General features: G+C 38.4%; 1 protein-coding gene across 2 annotated transcripts in view; it reads left to right on the plus strand.

Annotated features, from left to right (window-relative positions):
• Positions 1–26,248, plus strand: part of IPCEF1 (interaction protein for cytohesin exchange factors 1) — an 83,282-nt gene extending 57,034 nt beyond the window's left edge. For both annotated transcript variants that reach the window (XM_021540564.3, XM_021540567.3), the window contains 5 exons: positions 2,116–2,177; positions 5,379–5,467; positions 10,778–11,147; positions 18,137–18,330; positions 22,510–26,248. In XM_021540564.3, coding sequence (XP_021396239.1) covers positions 2,116–2,177; positions 5,379–5,467; positions 10,778–11,147; positions 18,137–18,330; positions 22,510–22,710 — 916 coding nt within the window. In that variant the 3' untranslated portion in view covers positions 22,711–26,248. The remainder of the gene's footprint in view (positions 1–2,115; positions 2,178–5,378; positions 5,468–10,777; positions 11,148–18,136; positions 18,331–22,509) is intronic.
• Positions 26,249–27,374: the final 1,126 nt, after the last annotated feature.

The following is a 27,374-nucleotide window of genomic DNA, read 5'->3' on the forward strand; positions in this document are numbered from 1 at the left end:
AGAAATGTACAATATTACAGTAGTGTATGTACATATATATGTATTAATAAATCTGGACTCTACAGATGCTTACAAGTAAATAGAGATGAAAAGAATCTGTTGCCCTTTGCAAGTTGGAGCATTATGGAGCATTCTGGTAATCATCCATTTCGGTGTTCCTGTATTTCCCACCAGAGCTCTTGAATGGAGTTACAAGATCCTGAGGCAGATAGGATGAGGATGACTGAGAATGAGGGACAGCTGGATAGGAGTATTTCAGTAGAGAGGGTAACCCTAGTTAAGAGAGAAGAGATGGAAGGACATATGGTGAAGGAAAATTAGAGCTAATGGAGGATATTAGTAAATGTTAACAGCCAGTTTGGAGCCCAGCTGGAAATTTTCATGTGAAAAATGTTTAATCCCCTGTGAGTCAGTGATTTAAATCTATGCAGGTGTCTCAGCTCTTATGCCCCTGGAGTGATTTTGTTCAAACTCCACTTGTTGATAAAATTTCATTTTGGCTTAAAGCTAGGTAGCCTGGTGTTAGAACAGCCTGCACTATGTACTAACCTCTCACTGTTGCAACTGATGATGTTTTCCTTGGCAAAGTACAAAATAATGCATTTAATACATAAAGTACACGCACACTCACGCATATGTTGAAACAGACTAAAAGGCATCTGTTCTCTTGGCTCCAGTCCTGCAAATACACATGTGAATGGTTCCACGGAACTCACTGGAGCATTTGTGTGTGTTGAGTTCCTGGTGTGCATAAATGCTTGATGAATCCTGACCTTTTTGTAACTCTTCACGCAGATATCAATATATGCATATACCTCTACATATATCTCTATTAAATCAACAGTGGATTTATTAACACAGTCATTTGTTTCACTAATTTATCATGTATTTGCTATTGTCATGCACACATGAAAAGTAAAACCATGCTGACTAGCTGCATGCATTTATCTGGCCAGTTGTTTATAGTTATTAGTGACCTGTCTGCCCATGTCATTAATGAAGTCCTAGAAACTTTTAGTAAATATTTTCCTCATTAAGGTGGATTTTCATTTAAAAAATCATTATATTAGGATTAGCTGTCAGAAGAGTCAATGGACCACTCTTATAGAAATCAAACTTTGTTTTTCTGGTTTGTTTGTGTCTCTGCTTCTTATACTACAGTCTGAAAGTGCAGTTAGTTTGATGCTGATCTTATTAGCAAATTCCCTGTTGCTTTAGTAGAACCAAATTCAAACAAAATATTTTTTTTCCAGTAATGAATTCCTGCCCTTCATACTTTCTTTATATATATATTAATCTTAAAACTTGAGCCTTTTCAGTTGTTAGTTACTTAAAATGTGGATAGATCTGAATGACTTACAGGCAAACATAATATACAAAATGTATAACTAGGGAATGTTTCTAACCCCAGAAAAATGCAGCCACCCAGGAAGATAAGTGAAAAATGCCCCGGTTACAGCATAAACCAATACAGGAAGTGAGACTTACTAAAACCAACTAAAACCAAAAGTACATAGCAAGTTGAAAAACGTGATATGTTCTGATCAAAAAGTTTGGTTTCAAGTGGTGCAGACTGTGCTGCAATAGTTTTGGCCAGGGCCAGCTGACATCATCTTCAGAGGCTCCCATGCCTTTGTCTTCATCTCAGGTGAAAAATGACACCTCAACAGCTGGACTAATTCACTGACATGGTGCTACAGCATGAAGACTTTCTTTAGGTTACACAAACTCATCTCCTGGGTCATCAGTAGTACCTTTTTTCAGTATCAAGGAAAGATGTCCCAGGCAACTAATTCTATTCACTACAGGGAATATTAATATAGAGGTAAATATATTATATATAAATATTATATTATATTATATTATATTATATTATATTATATTATATTATATTATATTATATTATATTATATTATATTATATAGAGAGAGGTAACTACATTTTATATTAGATCATCTAGAAGATGATCTAAGAAATAGAAACTTTGACTTTTGGTCTTTAGGCTAATGAAAACAGATGTGATGTAGATGTAGAACACAACTGAAAAGGAGGAAAACTCAGTCTGAAAAGCATGTGAGTGTCCCTGACTCTGTGTTCCCTCTGTTTCAAACACAGGTGGCTAAGTAAGCTGGGAATGGCTGTAGACCCTCAGGCACCACACAGGAAAAATGAGGAAGGTATGCTCCTAACTGGCTTCATTATGGTTCTTCATACTTTTTGCTTGGCCAAATTTTTGTCAACTATTTTCTTTCTTTCAAACCGTCATCTTGGGTCTTGCCTACTGCCTGAGCTCAGAGAAACCACAGAAAAAGAAAAAATTATGAGAAACATTGTGAGAGACACTAGGTGACCTTTTGAGAGGTGTGTAACCACTTTCTGGCAGTTTGCTGGCTTGCTAAGCCTACCAAGTGTGAAGAGGAACAGCTGTGCTGCTCTGGGTTTTGAGCTGGTGAGTTATTTTACAGGAGTGCTGCAGCATGGCAGCTTGCAGGCTCAGAAATACCTTGTGCTCTGCAGACCCATCCCTACTGTGTCCTCCAGTCCTGGGGTTTCAACAATGCAATGCTGGGGGATGAGGGGGTGGTACTGCTATTCTGCAGCCTACAATTTGTTTCAGAGCCAAACTCGAGTTCATTATGGAATGAAAAACTTTAAAAGTCCTAAACAATTAATTTATTGTCTTAATTTGCACACTGGCCTAATATAACTCCTTAGTGGGAGGGTAGCAGCACTCAAATCACAAATCTGGGCAGAGGGACTGGTTCAGAATGAGAAGTGCTCTGAGTAATATTATGTTACCAAACCAGGAATGGAGTCTGAGGAATATGTGTCATCATCTGGGCTTTTAAGTCTCCATTTTTAGAGTATTGGTACCCAGTGCCCTTTTTGGAGTTGCTGAGCTTGTGAAGGAGCTGTCATTACGAAGAAGAAACTGGTATTTGCAGTAGTATGAGCCAGTTTTGCCTAAGCAATGAAGTGTTCCTCTCTGCATCCCTTCTGCTTTATCACAAAATTCAAGATTACATTATTGATTAATTTAATCTGGCTCCATTTATGCTCTACCATTAAAAGCAGCTTTGGGGCTGGTAAACACTGATGCTACTGATTCCTGGAGAATTCAGCAAGTCTCATCAGTTTCTTCATTTTCAGTTCACATTTGTTTCTTGTCAGGAAACTTGTTAACTTCCACACCATCTAATTCTTCCTGCCTATATCCTGTTTGAAGCCAACTTTATCAGAACATGTTAGAATAAAAGGCTATATTGACTATTAGGTTGTGTAGCAAGAACTTCAAGATACTTGTACTCAGGGAGGAAGTGTGCAAATATATTGTCCATATTTTCATGAAGGAAAGGGTTCAATGGAAAATGGGAATGACCAAAATTTTTACATTAAACCCATTTTTTTAAACTAAAAATATGTGATACTGGTTGTATTGGTTTAATCAAGAATTATGAAGCAACAAAATTGAGTTATTCCACCAATTTTAATATTAAAAAATGTCCAAAAGATATAAAATATTCCACTCAATAACCTCTGCAAGAGGTTATCTAATAACTTTGCAATAGCATAATATAGCAAATATTTCTTCAGCTTTTAAGGATAGTCACCCATTTCCCCCTCAGGAAAAGGCCTTCTGATTCTGGTGTCAACACCTCCTTGTCGTTTCATGCATGTTTTGTCACAGGTGATCCAGCAGCTGCCTTCACTGTGGGTGCAGCACCCACTGGTGCCTGGGTGGACACATCCTTACAGAAACATTGCTATGTTTCATAAAAACACTGTCACTACCCACAGTCACTTCTGTTCCTGCTGACCAGTTTCTCCTCTCTGTATCACACACCATAATTCTTCAGAAGTATTGACTCTTTTTATGGCATTTGTTGTGTATTCAGATACTTTCTGTGCATTTTAACACACCCCCCTCGCCATTTGCCTGTTTAGTGTATCAGAAACAGCTGTTGAATCTTTCTCAGTTCTTCTGTGTGTCTAAAAGGGGAGCTGTAGAAAGCATAAGCTTTTTAGTGAGTTACTCAAAAAGGCATTTACAGAGTCTTAGAATTTGATATAGGCCTTATTCTAGCTGGTTTCAGTTCTTTATGCTTAGATGTGCATATATTTCCAGGAAATAGAAGAGCATCTATGCTGCTCAAAACCCCACGGTTCTGCAAAGAGTACAGGGAGAAAAAAAAAAAAAATGAATGTCTTTAAGTTTCTCCTTGTTAACATGTTGGAAAATTCTCTCTCATGCACAAAATTCTTCTCTCTTATCACTTTATTCCCCTCACTCTGTGCTTATTAACACAGGGCAGGATGCAAGCACTTGCTCCTATAAAGGTTAATTTATGTTGGGAGATTTAAACAAAAGTGATCTTTGTGGCATTTCAGTGCACAAAGAGGACCCATAGGAAAGATGGGGGCAAACATTTTGGAAGGGTATACTGAACAAGGGGTAGTGGCTTTACACAAAGAAAGGGCCGGTTTAGACCAGATATAAAGGTTAGTGGAACACTGAAACAGGTGACCCAGAGATGTGGCAGAAGTTCCATCCCTGGAAACATTCAAGATCAGGCTGGACAAGGCTGCAAGCAGCTTGGTCTTGTTGAAGGTGTCCCTGCTCATTGCAGAAAAGTTGGACTATATGACCTTTAAAGGGTCCTCCCAAACCAAACTATTCCATATCTTGTCCAATGTTTACTGTTGCCAGGTCCTGGGCATAAGAACCAGCAACATTCTGCCTCCCTTTTTCTGTGTATAATTTTATCAATGATTATCACTTCATTTAATCCACCTTTAAAGAAATTTGTAGAAAATGTTTTCACCTGCTGCACAGAGAGTTGAAAGAAATAACTGTGTAACTGCCTCTGCCACGCATCAATGAGTTAAAACTCCTGCAAGTTTGATTTTGTTACAAAAAAACCCAAATGAAACCAAACAAAAACAACCCAACAAAAGAGACATAAGTAGGGTAGTCCTAGAGTACTGTGCTTACTTTTGGTGTTATCTCTTTGTATGTACTGCCATGCTGTATGGTGTGTCTATATGAGATACCATGTGTGACAAAAGATTTTCACAAGGCTGCTCTATAGTTTCCAAACTATGATATGAACAATCAGTTTATTCCAAAATTGCAGCTAAGGCCCCAGTGCCTGTTGCTAACTCCAGGAAAATTTAGTGGTTACAGGGATTAAGGGATTGCCTCTGCTACTTGCAACAGCTCTCCTGCATTACCACAAGCAGATTAGGAGACACTGACTTGGTAAAGTGTAGTCTTAAATCCAGAACATCCTATTTGGTGATCTTTGATTGCCACAGTGCTGCAAAGAATAATACTTTGGTCTAACTCTATTTTTGCTCATTTTCCATGTCTACCTCAGAGTGCTACAGTGAAAGTGAGCATGATGATCCAGAAATAACAGACACGCCACCTCCACCCTACGCAGTCCAGACCCCACCTCCTCCTTCGGTAAGTGTTCCAGTTATTCCTTGTTTCTTGTTGCAGGCAGGTTGAAACAAAACCCTCCCGAGGTGGTGGACCTCTAGGAATAACCTAAAACATCCTCTGGAAATGTCCAGGCTGCGTTCCTGTGAAACGTTCATGCACAGACTGCCTGCCCCACGGCAGAGCACACAGCTGGCACATCCTGCACCACAGGGAGCTTTGCACTGTAAAAGATCAGCTCCTTCCTATTTATCTTGCTGGAGAAAGGAAGCTGTCTTTCTATCTCATACACAAACTGTGTCTTTTCATTACAAGATTTTTAACACACTGCTATAAGCTGTTTTTTTCATACTGTTCTCTCTTTTTAAAAAAAGTCCATCCTGAAACCTCTTTCTTTTTTTGACCTTGGTAGCATATCAAACAGCTTAATATTTATTTATTTGAGTGAGCTGTTTTTACAATTGCTGAATTTAAAGCTGCTTCTGCAGCAGTGAAGTGAGGGGAAAGGGCTTTTCACACAGAGATAAGAATATGTTTTTCTTCTTCTACCTCTGAAAAATAGACTATGAAAAAAGATAATAGGCATTCTTCCAAAATCTATGTAGCATATTGTCCCAGAATATTCCTTCCTGTCTCACTTCATTTCATAAATTAAAATAAGCACTATGAACCCTCATGAATCTAATCAAATTGGTTTGCCTAATTATTATCTACTTCTTGCCCTATTAATCTTGTTTCTGTATCATTGTTTTTCCCAGTGATTTCATTGCCCTTACATGTGATTTAAATGGATTAAAAAAAAAAAATCTTTTAATTAAGAAAAAAAAATTTCATTTATATTTTTTTAAAATAAAGAGAGAAAAGTTGTTAATGTGATATGACAGGTAGTTTCACTATTAGGTTTGGGGTGGGTTTTTTCCTCTCTTTTCAGCCTTTAAAAGAAAAGTTTAATTTGTAGAAGAAGTCAGGAAGAACTGTTGCAAGTAGCAGAGGCAATCCCTTAATCTCTGTAACCAGTAAGTTTTCCTGGATCTAGTAATAGGCATTGGGGATTTGGCTGCAATTTTGAAGTAAAAAGATTGTTCATATCATGGTTTGGAAACAATAGAGCATCTTTATGAGCATCTTTTGTCACCACATTTTAAATTTTTAAAAATTTTTCCCATTAAAATGGAAAGTCAAATTTACTTAATTCTGTGTTTCAAAATGAGTGCTCTGGTTTGGGTTGGTAATAAGGAATCATGATTCAAGCCTTTCCCTTAGCTACCTGAAAGTTAACACTGAGAGCTGTGCAGTAATATACTTAGTACTAAATATTCTCCTGGCGTTTCATGGAAGGGAAGTGTCTGCTGCCTCACTGTTGTGGTTCAAGTTCCTTGTGGCACGTTGAAATGACACCCAGTAGCTGGGGTGGGCACAGGAGCAGCAAAGCAGGAGCAAATCTGAAATATACAGATGAGCTAAAGAAGCTTGTGCAAACATAGGCATTAATAAAAGGAGATGTCGTGGACAGGGTTGCCTGTCTGGCAATCTCTAATTAGCTCACATAAAGCTGGGAGCACATGTCACATGGACACCCACTCACCCCCCTCACTTCCAGTCAGATAAATCAGTCTTCACTTCCTCTCCCAAAATGTTTGACGTTTATCACTAGAATAAATCTGCCTGGCACGCAGGGGTGTGAGGCGTTCACTGCTGTAGAATATGATTCCTTGTTGCCTGTATTAAGTGAAAGTTAAATGTGACTGAGTGGCTATAAATATCAGAGCAGAGAACTTTGGCAAGATGTCTCCCACAGTTATTCAGGGCAGTGCATCAGTCTTGAATTTTATACCTCAGTGGCCTGCCTTTAGGAGGTGTAGATGTGTATTATGTCTGCTCGCCTCTGAGTCAATGCCTGCGTTTTTCCAGATGATGGGTTTTAAACAGGTGCTGGTTTTAGTTTTCTGTTTTTCTGGTTTCCTGCTGCCTGTTGGTCTGTTGCTGCAGGGGCCATCTCCGGTTGTCTCCTTCCCATATGCTCCTTTTGAGAGCTGGCCTCCACATTTTGTCAGGCAGGGACATGTGGGATGCAGGCAGTGGTGCAGATGCTGAGGGATCCTGATTTCTCAGGCTTTCCCTTAAAGGGTATCTTCTCTTTAGCCTTTGCCTTTGTCAGCTGATTTCCTGATTCTTCCTATCCCTTAAAATCCCTTCCCTTATGGACTAAGGTTAGTGTCTCCTGAGCAAAGGTGCCATCTCTTCACCCCAGAACTGCCACTGGAATAAGCTCCATTTTCTGTAGGTCTGCCTCATACTCAGCTTGCTTACATAGTGAGTGGGAACAGCTCTGTTTGACTGCAAGTCAGAGTCTTCTTTTAAATACCATATTTAATGCCCCTTTCACTTCTGGGCAAGGGCTGGAACAAGAAAATCTCTGGAATGATTGGGAAAGTACATCTGCTAAAATCTCAATTCTAGGTTCATAGTCTGTGGTTGTCTCCGAGAAGGCTGGTTTGTCTGTCTGTTTCTTTGTTGCAGAGTTCTTGAACCAAGCTGTGAAATCTCAAAAATGTGGTAGATTTGGGTTCATATTCTGTGGGTGCAGCACTTGGCCTACTTCAATTTTCTCAAAGTGTTACTGGAAATGACACTTGTCAACTCAGCTTAGTGTCAATAATGCCACAGGCATTGACTGGAGTTAATTTATTTTTAATATTTTAAGCTGAAAGGCCTCCAAACTTCTTCATGTCAACTCCAAACCAAAAACTATTATTCTAGAAACTAATAGAAACCCAGGTGTAAGCTCTCTTACATTTTAGAGTAGCAAACACTTTGCTGTGCTTCTAACACTAAGTTTGAACTTGCTGTTCTAGTCTCTGCTGACTCAAATAATTTTGAAATTTTCAGAACAAAAAAGTAGTGATCATGAGGTTCCATGTGTATGCATGAGTTTGGGTACTGTGGAGGAAAAATGTGAGGAACAAGTAAATTATTACATCTGTAGGACAAAAGTTAAACTGACCACCTACATTAGTTTGTACATGTGTGGCTGCATACACAATTAAAAAATCAGCAGATATGTTAAGACAATAGATTGCAGCAGTGGCCAAAAAAGCAGTTGAAGAGTTTCATGTTCATAACTTTTCTCTAAAAAATACCTAGAGACTCATTAATCTCCAGTTAAATCCTTATGATCTGCTTTTTAAAACATCCCCAAATGGAAATTTATTATATGGATGATTGCAAAACTTCCAGAGGAGTCACTCAAATAAGTTAGGTAAACATTTGTCATGCCAAAGAAAAAACAAAATACAACACATATGTAGACAAAAAGAAATACCTTCTGGCAGTCATATTTATTCTCACTCATATTTTTTAATTAACACACAATGAAAATGAAAATAAAAACATATTCCTCTCAGTAAGGCACAGTCTTCATTTCAATAACACTTTTTTTTTTTTTTTTGTATAGACAAATGCCAGAAAAATAGAGGTGAGATCTAATATCTTCCTTTTACAGCTTTGAACAACTGAAATTAGACCATCTACAACATGTGGGCAAGAGCTCTTACTGTTGTTCTGCTTGACTCTATAAATGCTTCAAAAATTTGTGATGGAAGTTCTTAGATGAAATGCTTCATATCACCTGTGTTCCCAAGGGCATTTTTAGCACTTCTAGTTTACTACAGCATCTCCTTGTCCTTTGCTTGAGTTTGCATATGTGAAGGTTTCTGTTTTAGAGACAAAAATACCCCTGAAACACAGTGCTGTACTTTTCATAGGTGAATATAAACGTCTGGGTCCTGCAATGTTTGGCACAGTCTTATAAGAATCATGAAAGGACCAGAAAACATCCCTTATGAGGAATGGCTGAGAGAGCTGAGTTTGTTCAGTCTCAAGAAGAGGAGGCTCAGGGGAGACCTCATTGCCCTCTACCATTCCCTGAAAGGAGGTTGTAGCCAAGTGGGGGCTGTGTCTACAGTGACAGGACTGTAGGAAATGGCCTTTAGTTGGGACAGGACATATTCAGATTAGATATAAGACAAATTTTTTTCACCATGAGGGTGGTCAGGGATTGGAATAGGTTGCCCAGGGAGGTGGTGAAGTCACCACCCCTGGAAGTGTTCAAGAGGGATTAGAATCTAGTGTTGGATTATGTGGTTTAGGGGTTGCAGTGGAAGTGCTGGGTGCTTGGCTGGACTGGATGAACTTGAGAGTCTCTTCTAACCTTGACAATTCTATGATACTATGAATGGCTTCGAAAATTTAAAAAAAGTGAAGAAGCTGCTATAAACAAATAGTTCCCACAGTCTGATATAGGTCCTCCTCACCCTCTGAATTGACTACTTGTTACATGATGCAGCTATATTGGAAGCACAGGAAGGCTTTGCTGTTTTTAATAGAAGAAGGAAGTAGTATACATTACAGTATACAACACTGAATTGAGGAGTTTAAAATTATTAAAAAAAATTGTTACTCTTGGTTTGGTTTATTTGAATAAAACTTATTTCTGGTTTACTTTATAAATAGGTATTCCAGGCTAGCCCCTTTACTGTGTTTTCAGCTTTTCTAGGGTTCCCTAGCAACACCTTCTCAGTAAGTTTCAATATTTTCAGTCTAGTTATCATCTGCTTTAATCCTTACTCAAATCTATTCTACATAAATATTGAGGACAGAAACTTACCAGAATTGTGGTCCATCAAGTCTGGCATTTTGATGCTGGCATTGGCCAGCTGGAAATGATATGCAGAAGGAATAAATTTCTGCAACAGCAAATCTAGCTTTCATATCATGATGATCTCATCACATTTTCTGGTAGTTTCTGCTAAGCCTTCTTGCCCTGATGAATGATTATCCCTTCAATGGACTAGGAAAAATACAGTACTTCAGCTCTTGGGACCCCTTTTGTCTATATCTGGTTATTGCATAGGTGGAACTGTTGAGTGCTTCATGTTCAATGGCTAATTTGGAGTTTTTCTTCTTCACTCTTGATTCGGCCAATAAATTGAAGGCAAATTAAAGAAAGAAGGTGAGTGTGAAACCTACCACAGAAGGCTACATTCAGCATAATTTTTTTTTTTGGTCTTTGTTTCTAGGCATTGTCAGGTTTATAGCTCTTTTGCCTTTGGCTTCCTGGTGACTTGATTTCTGAAGTTACTGCTCTGTAGGAAATTGATTGCCACACCACAGGCTTGTTTGGATGAATAACCAGATTACATCAATTTTTGGTCATTCAGCATTTCAGCTGCATATCTATATATCAAGTAGAACCTAGAAACAGGAGTAATTTGTAAATAATTTTTCTTTTCTCTACCTCCCCCCCCCCCTCCCCCCGCTTTTGTTTCTGGAAAGGAGGATCAGCAGAAGTCATCATTCACCTCAACTCTGTCAAGTGAAGCATCTTGTTCTCTCTCCTCTCCTGAAAGCACTTTCAATTCCCAAGAATCATCGTCTTCCTTGACATCCAAAGTGGTTTATTCTGAGAGGCAGTCCTGGCTTGACCTGGTGAACAGCTCTGCCACGGAAGAGGGTGATCAGCCTTTAACGTTCTGCGTGCAGATCCATTCTGACGAAGCGCCAGAAGTGGTCTGTGGAGATGCAGCAGAAAGCCAGGAAGTCCAGCTTTCCGAACCCAATGGTGGATCCCAAACCTCTTACTTAAGTGCAGATACACATTGTCTGGCTGTGCCAGATGGAACAGGACAGCGATCACTAGCCAGAGGTGAGCTAATGAGAGAGGAGACTTTTGCTTCAGAGCCATACAATAGAAGAGTTACAGGTTTCCTCAACTTCCTTCCCCCTTCCTTCCTCTATATTCTTTGCTGAAGAGTTTTCCAGTGGCATATAATTTTTAACATTTAAATTATTGTGCATTAAATATATAACCTGGTGCCTGGTTGGTAGGTACCTTTACAGCTTTTCTCAAATTGTATCTGTAGGTTAGATCATAACCTCTGTATATAAATTGAGCATGTATATAATTTTATTAACAGTCTTAATTTCCATGCACATATCTTTTATTAGATAGGATTGAATCAAAATATTAACCAAATGTGTCACAGAATGGACACTGTAACAAAACTGTAATATTTAGGGAATGGTGAACATGGAGTTAACTCAGTCCAATTTTACAAATGCTGATGTAAATGCTGTTTCATTTACTCAAAGTACATACTCCCTATTTGCTTCATTAAGCTTCATTGTCATCAAGAGATAACAACTGAAATCCTGAGTTATAAAGTCTATTAAGACTGGATTTTGTTTAAGAAAGTAGGTGTCTGCACAGTATCTTTCTATTGAAATGTACTGTTAATTGAAAAGCATGGTATGGTTCCAGAATTTGGTCATTGTTACTGTTCGTAACTCTCCTGTGTAGAGACGAAATATCTCCTGCTTTTTGAGCAAAGCTTCTTCTTTCTGAATTAAAAGCAGTTGAAGCCTAAGAGTTGTTCCTGGCATACAGTTCTGTGTAGATGGGTAATACATAAGGGAACAACAACATTCCTGTGCCTCAGTTCTTCCCATGATTCCAAATCCTTGTAAAGATTTGAAGTGACTATTCTGTTGCTGAAAGAGAAGGGATATCTTGGCACAATGCAACAGAAAGGTGCATCTAAGAGCTTAGGCTGAAAGTAATGCAGTGGTGGAAAGAAACAATGCTGGAGTTGTCAGGAAATTAGGGTATTTCTCTGTAGGTGAACTTGATACTGAAAGATGATACTATGAGGCACATTGGTTACCTGGTCTGTCCCCCTATGTTTTACAAATTTTTACAAATATCAACACTTACAAAGCTGGCACCCCTTTTTGTAGTCATATATTTTCTGATTTTACATTGAAAAAAAAAAGACATTGAGTAAGGTTTTCATCAAAAGTGAAAATTAACTCAGTGTTTTATGCTCACCTACTTTATCCATTTTGTAGGCATCTCTGCCAGAAAATTCTGCAGCGATGAAGATGAGGAAGAATTAAAATCCAGAGTGAGCATATGTGCTCTTTCTCTGTATTGGAAAAGAGTGCTGTGCTTTGAGTTGCTGTGGAATCTAATTCCCCTAATTCTGGCTTTGCAAGTTGTGGAAAGGCTGGAGCTGGCAGAAATGGAGTCCCCAATGAAAAAGTCACAAAGACATATTAAATATATTGTTTTCTGTAATTTTACCTTCTAGGTTAAATTTGAGAAAGTAATGTCTTTGGAAAACATCATTAGGGATATTCAAGTGGATTGTTGGAATGTAGGTCATAAATGGCATAGTGGCTTATAGATCCTGTTGACAAAGATTCAGTGGTTGCTCTTCAGAAATCTAAACTTTTGGTCAGAATATATTCCTCTGGTATTGTCAGAAATCCTGCAATGATGCATAGGTTTTTGCTTTCCATTTTAATATAAGGGTGACAAATACTTTTATGGATGTCATAGAATGGGCATGACACATTCATAATCACTTAAAGTATAGTTTGATAGACTCAATCATACTAACCAATTAAATGGGAATAAAATGTAAATCAAGGCATATTTTGGTATGCTCCTGCAGTGTGCAAGATGGTTCAATTTTTATTAGATTATTCCTGGGGAAATGAATTCTTCTGTTGCTCACTGCTTAGCTGGTGGGCAGCCCTGATGGCAGAACACAGAACACTTCCATCCTAACCACACTGGTGATTGCTGACAGAATTCCAGAAATAAATCATTTCACCAAGACAGTCACTATGGAAACTGTATAACCTCACTAGTTCTTTTCTGCATCATAACCCACTGCTGACCAAGTAAACGTACACAGCTCTCTCTTCCCTTTATCAGTCTGCATATTATGGGCTGGGTATGGAGAGTGCTGCTGTGTGGGGCCCTCCCCTGCAATGGTCACTGAAAACTTTACGGAAATATTTTTCAAGGAGATTAAGCTACTTCAATTTGAGCATGAAGCAGGAAAAGAAGGATTAATGTAAAATAATATTTCAGTTCCAAATGAAAATTATCAAAAAGGATGCAGTTCTGGTTCTGTGATTTATCCCCCACAAAATTTCCCTCTCCAGCTAGTTGATATGCATGTGCATAAATACATGCATGAATGATATTAATTCAAGTTGTTGGGTAAAATCTAGCTGCAAATTCTCCTGATTTGCAATAACTGGTGAGAACACCCTTGTTATCTGACGCAAAACAAGAAGGCATACTTCAGTGCAGTCGGTATTATTTGCTTTACAGTGCTTCAGAATAATGCATTTCTGACATGTTTCATAGTTATGAGACTGCATCTAGGAGGAGACAAGTCTGTCTTTTGTCCACATTTGTCCTGAAAGCACATGTTCCCTGTGTTTAAAGATGGTCCTGTTTTCATCAGAACAGCTATGTTCTTTGATAGTCTTTGATCTCAATCTCCCACAGAACCTATGGGCTGTATCTGTGCTCTCTCTTTCTCCTGGTGTGGATAAAAAATCCCCTGCCACACTGTTTTCTGGTCACATTCTTCAAGGTAAATGCACAAGTTGAATTTTTGGTTGCAGCTGATAAGAGCCTAGAGTTGAGGTTAAAATTTTCTAGAACTAGTGAGCACTTTTGCCAGACAAAGTCTAGGTATGGAGACTAATGTGAGAAAAGTTGGTACCTAAAAGGAAGAAAGAGTAGCTGTGGTTTTGTGGGAAGAGCTTACCATGAAAAAGTATGAAAACAGTGAAGAAACCTTAGTAATGAGTTAAACAATGAAAGAAACATTTTTCAGAAATAAATTAATGCATCTCCATAAGAAAAGCTACAGATTCAATCAAATGATGATGGATTATTTTCTCAACAGAGATTATTTTATGAATTCTGCTAAGCAACTGTGAGTGTCTGGTGCAAGGAGCCATAACATATGATATTTTTAACAAACTTTCCAACCATTCTTAGTGGCGTTACGAACATTGTCAACATTAATTCTCTGCACCAGTTACTGGGGAGATGTTACATACCAGAGACTGATACAAAGAAGGGGAGCTAATCAGTTTTCTCTTTTGAAAGGAGACCAACATTATTCATCCATTTACATTTTGGGAATATTTAAGACTTTGGTGATGCATCTTGCTACATGCACAGGGGCAAAGGATTCTAAGCTGCCTGTAATGCAAAGAAACTGAAAGGTAAACAAGAAACAGCTGAGAATACAAACAGCTGTCTGACTACGTGTGCTGTATCCAAAATCTGGCTTGCCCTCTCTGGGATGGCTAGACATGCTCTCCAACCAAACCCCATCCTTTGTATTTCTTCTGGCAACCACTGGAAGAAAAAGTATATGACTCTGACACACCACTGTTATGATCAGAAACCACAACAGCTAAAGGAAGCCACAGGAACTGAGAGGTTATACAAGAAAATAGGAATGTGTGTTTCTATTTATTTAGGGGTCTACTACTATGGCAGTAAGATCCTTGTTCCCTGCATTTTCTGAGAGTTTCATGATCATATGAAGTTAATGCATCTTGACACGGCATTCCTGTTTTACCACTTCTGGTTTATTTTACCTTAGCTCACTGTAGCTGTGAAAAATCTGTTGTGTGCTGATATTTTCAAACCCGGACAACTTTTCAAGTACCTCTTGGATTTTATCTAGGTTGTTTTTTTTGGGAAACAATTGGTTAAGTAGGAGCTGGATTAATTTGATTCCTTCTGCTCTCACAACTGACATCCTCTTCCTCTCTGGAGTCTGCCTGTGCCAGTAATAGCCAGAACAGATCCCCTGGTGTGCTCTGGCCCCTTTGTTCCTTCTGCAAAAGTTATAGAAAATAGCTAGATCATGGCTGAGACTAGCTGAAAAATGTACCTATGGTGAGAATAACTGTGTGGAGAAGCAACTTCAATAATTATATTGTTTCTCATCAAAAAAGCTTTAGAAATCACTGTGAAAGCTATTGTGCTATGGTTTTCTGAACCCTCTGAAAAAGAGATACTTATTTATGTTGTTTCCAATTCAGTTTATTAAAATTCTGCCCCTCACTGCTGAGTCCACTATACTGTCAGACTAATTGTGGTATCGTAGTTTTCCTGTTATTTCCTTCAGATTTTCCTCCTTTAGTTCTGCATTTGCCAGTGAGAAATTTGCCTGAGTTATGCTCAACTAATTGAATTTTTTTTTCTATATTTTTTGTTCCATAATTATGCAGGAAATATGATTTCCCTGAGGTGACTTCATATTCCCTGAAAAGTCTAGTACTGCTATAGAGAAGGGCTAGGGAATGGATAGGTAGGTAGGGGCAAAAATCATCTATGACTTTTTTCCACTCTGCTCTTTTTAGCCTATATGTGTTCTCTCAAATGGCATAAAAATTTTTAACAGTATCAAAAAAAGAGGTGCTGGCAAAGCTACAAGACGCTCATAAGAGTAGCAAGAACAGGAGGAAGAAGCAGTGTTTTTTTCCCTGGGATTAATACACAACTGGGGGTCTGTGAGATCTCAGTTGCAGAATGGGAGAATAAATATTTACATTTCAGATAAATTTAGTCAGATACATTCTGTTAGAGGTGGTTTTCAATGCAAAATGTTCTGTCCCCAAACATTTGCAATTTCTTTATCTTTACTACTGGGAAACCATTAACTTTATTTTTCACAGCTGCTTTTTGAAAGTTCTGGATAATTTCACTTACATAGACCTAAAGAACATTAAAGTTGATATTTAAGACAGGCTCTTGTACTGATGCTCCAAGATGAGGAGTCTCAATATATTAATGTCTCCAGCCTCTGGCAAGTTTGCTGACAGGAGGCTGTCAAAGCTGAAGCTGAAAATTGAGGAGGTGAAGAATAGGCATGTTGAACCTCTGGGAAGTTGTTCTTGTCTCTGATACCTCCTGTTAGAGGGAAATTCCAGATAAATGGCATCAAGCCTCAGAATTTTGGTTTGTTTTATTTCCCCTAAATCAGAATTTTTCAGTTCCTCCATTACCTCTCCCCCTTTCAGATCTACAGCATCAATCTAGTGCATTCACTGGAAGCTTCAAGCCTGCAAAAAAGTCAGCCCTGTGGGTTGACTTTATTGAAGCAACTTTTCCCCTTCTTACACAGTCTTTTTGGATAGTTGATAAAAATCAATTTATCTCTCAAAGTATTACTGTGCACAGTCCTGATGGGTGATGTCTACAGCAGACTGGAGCCAGTCCTGTGCAGAAGCTGGCTAATGAAACAAACAGCTGCTTCATCCCAAGAAAGTAGGCAGGAAACTAGTTATTACAAGCCTCATGGCATGTGCCAACAGTTTTCAGGAAATACTATTGCCGTGTATTATGCCTTACACTTCCACTTTTTTCTTCTGTTTCCTGCAGCTTGTTAAATATACAACAGTTCTCCTTTTCCTCCCCCAGCAATGTACCAGTGTTGGAAGTTATATTTAGTTTTTGTCAAGTTACAGTAGGTTTTTATAATCACACAGTAGTGAAGAATAGGCCAGAAACACAGTGAAGGCAAATATTTGCAGAATATCATAAACCTTTCTTGAAACATAAATATTTAGAAAGAACAGAGATGTAGGAGGATGCTGTACTTTATAAAACATGGAAAAGATAAGAAGCAGCCTCCTTAGCATGCTGACATATTGCAGAATTCTTTTCACAGCAGCAGTAATGAGCAGAAGGAGTTGTTCTTTTGTTTAGGATATATTTGCTGACTGCAGATGATTTAGAAAATTAAATGTTTAACTTTAAAAGAAAAAAATGCCCAGCCAATTCAATGGGAATAGGAAGGACTGCAGTTGAGAAGAACCAACACCACTACCCCCAGTGATATAAAACCAAGTGTTATCCAAAGTGGATCTTGAGGATTCATTAGAACCCTGAAAAGAGCAATAGTTGTAAGATTTTCCTTTAGAGATCACTGAAGCTGTGTGGACTGAAGGAAAAGAAGCGAGTTGCACAGTCTGTTTCTAAAAATGGTCTTCTACATATGCCCGGCACATTTTTAGTTTCCGTCTGTTCATTTTTAAGTTGTTTTATTCTGAGAAATGCCTTTACTTCAATTTTCATCTTATGCTATTCTCAGCTCTTTACTCACTTTTCCTTTAGTGTACTCTCTGTCTGGTCCTGCAGCTTGGGAGCCAGCAGAATAATTAAGGTGGAGATAATCAAGGCTTTGTTGTGAGGCTTTACAAGCGAATTCTCTGCTGCAATCTGTGAAACTCAGGGTCAAGACATTGGATGCCACATGGGTTCTTGCTTTAATCTGTTTTCTAGGGACCTTCTCTTGAGGCCCCCAAAATATTTCTATGTTTCTTTAATTGTTTATTTTTTTAAACTCTGTTTTCAATAATTACCAAAACCTGGTGATGAATCAGCACACCAAAGAATATTTGCCCTGTGAGTTGCCAGGTAGAAGAATAATTCACTGTGTGTAGAATGCAGGGAGAGGTGAATGGGTGTAGATGTTATCAGAGTTGTTTCATTCAAACATAGAGCTACTGACAGTTGTTCAAAGTCTGTGATATATTCAGAACATTAAAGCAGTGCTCTATTAGTGGGAATACAGGCTCACATCTTTTGACTCATTACCTGATTCTTAACAACATGTGAGTTTGGAAGTATATTTTTCTCATAGGCATTGTTACCCTAGAAATTACCCTAATTGCCCTTAATTTTAACTTTAATACAATTATTTTTTGAGTTGGTTGAGAGCCTTCCTAATAGCTGAACATAACTTTTCTATTATCTGCTGCCACATTCACATTCTCATACCAAATTTATTCTTTTCTTTGCAGACCAAGAAAAATGTGATGATGATGATGAGATGGAACGACTTTACAAGTCATTGGAGCAAGCAAGCCTGTCTCCCATTGGTGATCGTCGACTGTCAACTAAGAAGGAGCTTAGGAAATCATTTATCAAGCGCAGCAAAAACCCCTCCATTAATGAGAAACTCCACAAAATTCGAATGCTGAATAGTACATTAAAGGTGAGTTTGCAGATCTTGCCAAAGAAAAGCTTGAGAGAAAAAGACAGTTTGGCTGAAAAAGAAGCAGTATAGATTTCAGCCAAATTCTAATAACATATTTACTGAAAGCCCCAGAGAATTTTGTTAAGTTTTTGAATTCTTTTTTTCTGCTTCACTGTGAACACTGATCTGCGTTATGTTGTTCAGCTTGAACTGGAAGCAGAGGTAATAGCTCAGGAGGGACTTTTTTTTGCAGAAGTTCCAGTCCATTTGGAAAATTTAATAAAGAAAACTCTTAGTTAACTGGAAAACTTGCAAGCTCAGCTGAATGCACTAAACAGGGGAGCCTTAAAAAAGGAAGAGCAGACAAAGTACATTGATGATAAAGCACATGAAAATGACCCTGAGCCAAAAAAAGTTTTCCTTATGTGATTATTAGAGAATGTACAGGATGTGCCAAAGCTATTGTAAAGACCTCCTGTAACTAAAATATTTCTAATAACAAAAGCATCCTGCTTTTATGTTGGAAACATATCATGAACTGGAGGGGTACAGGGGTTCAGGAGATGTTCCATGAAAGGGCTGGTAAATCTGCCTGGAATATGGGAATTTATGAAGCAGTTTACTTGCCAGCATCAAGTGTCACGGGATTTCAAAGCCTGCTTCTGAATGGTACTGAGGGGAACAAAAAGCTCAACCATAGCATTTATATGGAAGACGGAATAAATGCAAACATGGGGCTTCACTTGTTTCTTTTCCTATGCATTAGAAGCAGGAATTGAGTACCTTGTTTCAAAAGGATGTATTTGGCTTCAGGCACTGTAAGCTGGAGAAATGCATGTAAAACGTTTGGTCTTGATGATTTAGAGGCCTTTTCCAACCTTAGCAGTTGTATGTTTCTAAAAACTTATCCTGCCAGCACAATCATTGATTTGATTATTAGTTGCAATGGAGGGCTTGGGTTTGGCACTTCAGGCTGCATTGAAATTCCTGGAAAGTACAATTGTAAAGGGCATTGGAAAGAGAGGCATTCTTCTTGACTCCATACGAAATCTGGTGAAATCTCTCCTTAGTATCAAAGAGTTTTCAGTGATGTGGCTGTGACTACAAAAGTATTCATTTGCATCAGCAGTAAAGTGATCCCCCCACATAGCAGAAAGTTGGTTTAAAAGGTATGCCGACTTCCTAGGATAGGAAGCTACGTACAGAAACATTCTGCAAGGTTTTCCCTGGCAGGACCCTCACTAATAAATATAAGAACTAGTTAGTGCAAAATGGAATTGTATTTTGTGGGACAGAAGCTTTCATTAGTATGGAGCTGAATGGAAGCCTTAATGTCAGGCATGAGCAAGGAGGACAACGGTGCATTGATTTAGCATGGGAGTATTAAATAAATCATGATTAACTTAGGCTTGTCTATGGAAAAATAAGTTTTGGAGTGTTCATAGCATATAAAATGTGTTGATCTCTTTGGGGTTTTATTGTTTGGTTTTTGTTTCATTTTGGGTTTCATTTGTTTTTGGGGATTTGGTGGGTTTTGGGGTTTGTTTGTTTATTTGTTTGTTTTTCCTTTCTTCAAAATAAGAAACTGGAGTATTGACAAGACAAATAAAAAAAGCACAGACACTTTCTTATAGACGCAAACAGAGTTCTGTACACAGCAATATTTAAGTTAGCCTGTCTGAAAGTCAAGTGCCTGCAGTGGGAAAGTGCCATTTTAATTAAATCAGTAGAATTATGTGCTTTTAGAGTCAATTTTCTTAATGTATAATATAAGACATAAGATAATTGGAAATGATGTACTGGAAATTTCAAAAATCAGGATTTTTTACATCCATATGTATTCTACTTTAATTAAAACCCTATTCGTTTGAGAAGTTATTTATACAAGACTCAATGCAATTTTAATTTTAGACTTTTGACTACACATATATAACAACAGATTAATGTTGCTGCCACAATATATCATTAACAAAACATGCTTTGAATACTTTGGAAGAGAGAGAATCTATGTGCAAATGCATCACAGTCTTAGTGAACGTGGGAAATAGTTTTAGTACTACAGGAGAAATTCCATTGCCTGACTTTTTGCTGCCAAGTTTGTCCAGTAGAAATATTCCTCTCCCTTCCACCTCCCTATCTTCTCTCTTTTTCTTTTAAGCTAACTGCACATATCCCTGCATCGATGCCAGAAGTCTTTTTAAAAAGACTGGCACTGTGTCTTGAGGGTAGGACCTGTGTAAAATACAGTTGAACGAGATTTTGGGTTTCAAAAGCAATTAAGGCATGACAGAAATTGGAGCAGTTGAAGGTTCACCAGAGTTTCAGTGGGATACAGATGTAGAAACAGCTGATTAAGGCTATCAGAAGGTGAAACAAATGTGTGGGAGCACTTTCAAGGTGTTTTCAAGGCAGCCACCAGCACAGGGTGTCCTTGGGTGTGGGAATCCAGAGCTTCCATCTGGCTGCCCTGGAAGGCCTGGGACCCTGGCAGGGGGTCAGGAACCCCCTGTACAGAGCCCCGAGGGACACTGTCTCTGATCTCTGTCCATGGAAAAGAGTTTTCAATCTTACAGGATGAATTACAAGCTCTGAGTGTTTGATATAAGTAATAATTAAGTGTGGCACGGGTGCAAAGGTAAAATTTTAGGATTCTAGATTAGGGGTCAAAGGGGACAAGATGGAGGAAATTGGGTGTGTCTTGTCCTTTTTCTCCCTCTTCATGCCCTCCATGTTTCACTGTAGTGTTGGCATTTTTCTATTGGTTTAGGCTGGGACACACTGTTCAACGTAGATGATAGATATTGGCACATTATTGTAAATACAGCACAGGTAGTTTCTGGTATTTAATGTTTGTAACATCCCACTGAGGGGCAGAGCCCCACACGCTGCCCTGCAGGACAGAGCTGCGGCAGGGCAGCAGAACATGTTAGAGATAAGCAAGAATAAACAACCTTGAAAACCAGCACAGATGAATTATGACTTCTTCTTTGGCAACGGGGCAGAAAGACAGAGACTTTTTACAATCTCGGAATCACCAACACCACAGATTCCGAGACTTGGGTATGATAAATGGGTGGCAGCAGGAGAAGATGGTTAGAACTATTCCATTGCTTTCATGCAGAGACTGAAGTGAGGGAACCTGGCAAAAGTAGCCACATTTTGTTAGTGCAGCATGGTGCCCCCATTAATAAATGATACCTGCTAACTGGGGCTTCTCTATCCTGTAGTCCACTGCATGGATAGACAATATGAGCTGGAAAAGCAAAATGGTTTGTTGTGCCACAACACGTGAGGACATCAAAGAACATCAGTGTGTGAAAGGAGAGTGTAATGAAGACAGAGCCGGGCTATTTTCAGTGGTGCTCAGTGACAGGGCCAGAAGTGGTGGGTTCAAACTGAAACACAGGAGGTTTCCCCTGGACAGCAAGAAACACTGTGAGGGTGACCAAGTAAAGATTGTCCAGGGAAGCTGTTGAGTCTCTATCCTTGGAGATATTCAAGAGTTATCTGCACACAGTCCTAGGCAGCCTGCAGTAGGTGGCTCTGTTTGAGGAAGGGTTTTGGACCAAATGACTTCCAGACGTCCCTTCCAAGTTCAACGATTCTGTAGTTCTGTGACATACAAAGTCTCAGTGTCCCTGCATCAGTCTGCTTACATCTTACAAATGAACCAGGGTGCCTGCAATATATGGTCTGAGCTGCTCTTGCCTAAAGTAGATACCAGATTTATTAGCAGTAGCTGGTGGTAGATGGCAGACACAGGTACTGTAGCCATGTACTGCCAGTACATGAATTATATTAAAAATTATGTTCAGTCCAATTCCCAGAGAAGAGACATTTATTACATGGAATAAATGTTTTTTGAGAAAGTTAGAACTCCTGTGAATTACAAAAGTAAATGCTGTTATGTCTTGTTTCATGCAAGTACTGTCTAGTTGAGATACAGCATAACAATGTGTAATTTTCACATGAATCTTCTCTCATTAAGTTTTGTTAAGAAGGCTATAAAATATCTAGATGAAATCATAACTTGCCTTTAACTTTGATGACCTACACTCTAAAAATGGGAACAAGCTGCCAGGAGGATGGGTAATTGGCTGTCTTCTTGTGACGTGAGTCTAATGTTCCCAGAGTGTTTTTGTTAGGGACAATTGTCTTGACATTTTCTGTGGAAGTAACCACTTGTTCTCTTCCTAGTGTAAGGAACATGACCTGGCCACAATTAACCAGTTGCTAGAGGATCCAAAGTTGACAGCAGTGAAGTACAGAGAGTGGAGGAGCACAAACATCATGCTGGTCCAAGATATATATCAGCAGCAGGAGGTCCAGGACATGTCTGCAGAGAATAGTGAAGAGCAAGAGATGACTCCACAGCCAGTCACTGAAAGTGTGATTTGATCAATGGCACATGGCAAGACTTTTCTCCACAGGTCTTCACGTACAAGCAATTTAAGCTGCTGTATCTTGAGGTTTGTTTTTCACAAGAGTGCTTCAAAAGGAAAGCAACCCATTCTCCAAAGTTTTAAATGCTCTTGCAGAACTCATTTAATGTCAAATGGGCAATTTCTCCAAACTTGCCCAAATTGCCCAAAAAAGCACGCCTGAATGTGGCTTGCATACATAAGAAGACTAATAAAGCATCAAAGAAACGTTTTTCAGTTTTTGGAGAAGAAAATTATAAGTGTCCAGCTTCTGGAGGATACAGAACTGGAGGATACATATGTAATATGTACTGTATAAGTATGAAATCCTTGGGATTGTTTTAACCATACAGCTTACCTTGAAATGAAGCTACACTGATCCAAACAGGATGTAGTCTACTTTACCTTTTTACTCTCTAAGGTAACTTGATGTATATATTTTCATCTCCATACCCATTTACTTTTACCACTCAACCAGCTTAAACAGAGACAAAAGGAAGAGATTATGTATGAGTTGTTACTGTAGACAGCTGCCAGACACCCAGTTTGGGCTCTGTCTGATGTTTTATGAGTTTCAAATTTATTTATGGTCCAGACCAAGAAGGTACTGTCTTTCTACATGAAGAAGCGGTCTTCAAGTTTTTGCTAACAAGTTATTTACTCTTCAGGGAGACAAGATTCAACTTTTCCTATGGACTTGGAAGATTATGGTCTTCTTTCTTATTTTTGACAATTGGAAGTATATAAGGTACAAGTTCATCTCAGACTTAAGGAAGGTGATCATATTCTCAAGCCAGAAGCTAAATGACTAAACTCCTAATGTGGACCTGGAAGTATAAAAAAAGCTGCAAATATTTTTGTAAATATATGTAATTTTATGACTTATATGAATGTGATTATGTACTGTATAGACATTTTATTTATATATTTATATATGCTAAATTTCCTAATGTAAATAGGCACATGTGGACCAAGCCCACCCTGCTGCAAGTGCTTACAGATTGACTTGAAATGCCTCTTTATTTTGTGTTCCATTATAGATCACAGTAATGGCTCTGCAGCTGAGACTGCCCTGAGGCATATGCTGTGACTCTTTCTTCTGCTTTTTTAGCTTTAAGTTTTAGATGAAGAAAATATGTACAACTTAGAGCCTGGAAAAGTTTACTAGAGAGTTTCAAGATTTCCCCTTGGGGGAAGAAAATAAGAACCATTGCTGCAGGATCATGATTTTTTGGCTTCATTTTCCTCAGTACAAGGTTTTGGGCTTTTGCCTTCCTCTCTTCTGCAGTATAAGGAATTTTGCAGAGTGCTGAATTTTGAAAAGCAAGAATTAGTCTACCATTCCCAAATTAATGTCACTACAGGAACTGTGACAATTGGCACTTCTGTTGCTATTTCATGAAGATATTCTTGTCATTAGTTTTCAATGCAGTTATATGTTAAAGCAAAATACACTATAGAGAGGCAGCCATATTAATCTCTCTTTATACATTTTATGTTTTATCATAGTTTGATTGAGAAAACAAAAGATAATGGTGTTAGTGGGAACATATGAAATCTTTTCCACCTGTGTAGTGATTTGTTTGACTGTTGATATTACATTTTTAATACTCAGCAGCTTTTCTTTTAAAGTAGAGGCAAGGAAATAGATGAAAAAGATTAAATGAGGAAGCAGACACAAAACCCTGGATGGTTTAAAATCTGTTCTTTTCAGGAAATCATAATATGAATGGAGATTTTATCACTTCACTAATTCTAACTAGAAGTCAAGCAAGCTAAATACCTGGTCAAATTTGGTTTGGAGTAATTACATCTTAAAAATGGTGTCCATTTTTAGGCTGCTTTTTTGTTCTTCTCTTTTTTTTATGTTTTTTTTTTTTTCTTGTTTTTTTTTTTTATAATTTTTTCAGCATTCCCATTGAAATGTTGTCAATTAACTGCTGAGAGCACCCTGAAAAGTAGGAGTGTAGGGATTAATCTGCTTGGTCCGTTTAATTTTTAACTATTTGGTGCTAAGTAATGGATAAATATTGGAGGTCAAATTGCATGTACATTTTCTATCACACATGTGAGTTTCTCATGAAACAAAGCACATAAATACCATTTTCCTTCAAAAGAATCTTCACTTAGATGCTGAAAAGAAGCACATGCTTAAGTGGCCTGTTGAGCTGGGCCAGACAAGTCAGTGCCTTGCAGCTCTGAGCAAAGTCTGAGTCAACTCCATTTGCTGAAGTAGATTTGCTGTATGCAATGAAAAGCCTATGTGGCCTGTATATGCTGTCTTGGCTCTGTTCACACTGCACTTGTGTAAGCGTAGACAAAACAGCTTTCCCAAACTGTCCATACTCCACTATTGGTTTTGACAGATTACATAGCCTGAAATTGCTTTTAAATTACTCTCTTTCAGATGGTCAGTAGATACTTATTGTTGAACTATTGAGGTTTTGGAGACCTACTGAGCATGGGCTCTATCATTGCTTAAAAAAGAACAGAAAATTCTTGAATGGGGTTACTTTAATCCCAGTTATAACTTTAATAAATTTCTTTGTTCAGGAAAACAAATGTATGGGTTTTATGCAAGTACTCTACAGGAAATCTGACTCCACTCTCTTCAGCTACTACTTAGACTCAAAATAATGGAAAGCGTGGAAAATGCAAAGTGAAAATTGCAGTGAAACAGGATTAATTTTCTGGCATTGCTAATTACTGTGACAGTTTTTGCCTGGGTTTATCACAAGGGGCTGCCCAGCAGCGTGAAAGCCATAATCAGAGACAGAATTATGCACAAGCTGACAGCTACAGCGGGGAGCCACCTCAGCAGGAGAAATTTGGACAAGGCTGTGCTCTGCTCAGTGGTGCTTGGAGTAACTGGTATTTCTTGGTCTGGATTTGGAAGACCTGCACTATTGGCTCATAGAATAGGGAGCTGTGCATCCCTAGTGTGTGAATGTCAAGAAGTCTTTAACCATCTGCCTCAAGGGAAAGCTTTTACACACTTTTTTGGGAGAAAGTATGTGTGTGTGGATATGTGCACATGCACAGTTTTTCCTCTGTCAGTAAAGCCAGTTGGTGCAAGTCCAGCCATGGAGGTTTTGGAATTCCTGGTAACAATATCTAATTTCAACTGTTTCTGCAAATTTTCTGGAAATTGAATCTCTCTGTTCTGGTGGTGTACACCTTATGGGATACCAGAATGAAGTGGGAATCACATTTCCTTTCCTATGATGGAAGAGATTTCATGTGGGGATTGTGAATATTTTTACATCTAGCTCTGATGAATCAATCAATACTAGGGTTTCACCTTGCCATGGTCTTAAGTGCAGCTGGAGATGAAACACCATGCAGTTGCTTGCTCAGCCTCACTCTCTTTTCCTTCCCCATCAACGTGTAATGGGGAGCAGAATTGAAGTTAAACTTGTATGTTGAGACAAAAGAGGTTTTATAATTTATAATAAAGTAAAATACAACAGTAATGGTAAATAATAATAATGATAATAAAAAGGAGAGAAACCCAAGCAAGTGATGTACAATGTAATTGCTCACCACTCACTGACCTACCAGACCCCTCTTTCCAAACCCAGATCAGGTCCCCGTCCCAGGTAGCTCCCCCTGGTTTATATACCTGGCATGATGTTCTGTGGTGTGGAATATCCCTTTGGTCAGTTTGAGTCCCCTGTCCCAGCTATGCTCCCTGCCAGTTTGGTTTTTGTGAATTTCCTCACTGGCAGAGCATGAGACAAGGAAAAATATCCTTGACAGGATAAGCATGGCTTAGCTAAAAACAAAACACAAGTGTGTTATCAATACCCTTCTCATACTGAATCAAAAACACAGCACTGTAACAGTTACTGAAGCAGAAATTAACTCTACCCTAAATGATACCAGGAATAATAGGAATAAATAATGTGCTACTACTCTTTTTTGCAAATAATTTGAATTTTGGAGGAAATCATCATATTGAGAGAAAAGGGTTGGTGTGGGACAGTCAAGGAGGGAGGGGAAGAAAGAACATGGTATTTGATTTAAAACTGTGTGGAAATTCAGAATTTAAAATTATTTCTAACTTAGAAAAATTATGGATGTGTTACACCCATTATTGTGTCAGCCTGTAAACTTACATATCTATTACAGATTTAATATGAAAACCTGTATTTTTAAACTTTTTGAGTAGGAAAGGAGCCCATGAAAGCATTGTTTATGAAGGGAGCTCCATGTACTGTGATTGGGTTTTGGGCTTTGGCCTTTTTTTTACTCTTTTGTTTGTTTAGTCATAGAAAAGCAGCCAATTGTAACCAAGTGTAACCAAGTGTGGGCTTCAGTTGAGTTCAATTATATGAACATGTCTTTCTGTTAACAGGAAGCCAAAGTGGTTTTCTTGTAGTAGTAGAGCCAAAGTGGAATTTCCTGTTTTGTGTGGGGCATTTCAAAGCAGCAGACATTTTAAGATGTCACTGAGCATTTCCTTGATGCTTGAAGATTCATCCCATTTTGGTTTGCTTCAAGCTGCAACATTATTGCATTTTTTAAAAACTGCCTTCATTCTGAGCTGAAGCAAAATTTGAGGTGAAAAAAAGGAAAATAGAACAGAAAAAAAGCTTGGAGCCAAGATCATGCTGAAATTCACGTCTCTGCATAGCGTAG

The sequence above is a fragment of the Lonchura striata genome, chromosome 3, assembly GCF_046129695.1.
Source record: "Lonchura striata isolate bLonStr1 chromosome 3, bLonStr1.mat, whole genome shotgun sequence".
Lineage (NCBI taxonomy): Eukaryota > Metazoa > Chordata > Aves > Passeriformes > Estrildidae > Lonchura > Lonchura striata.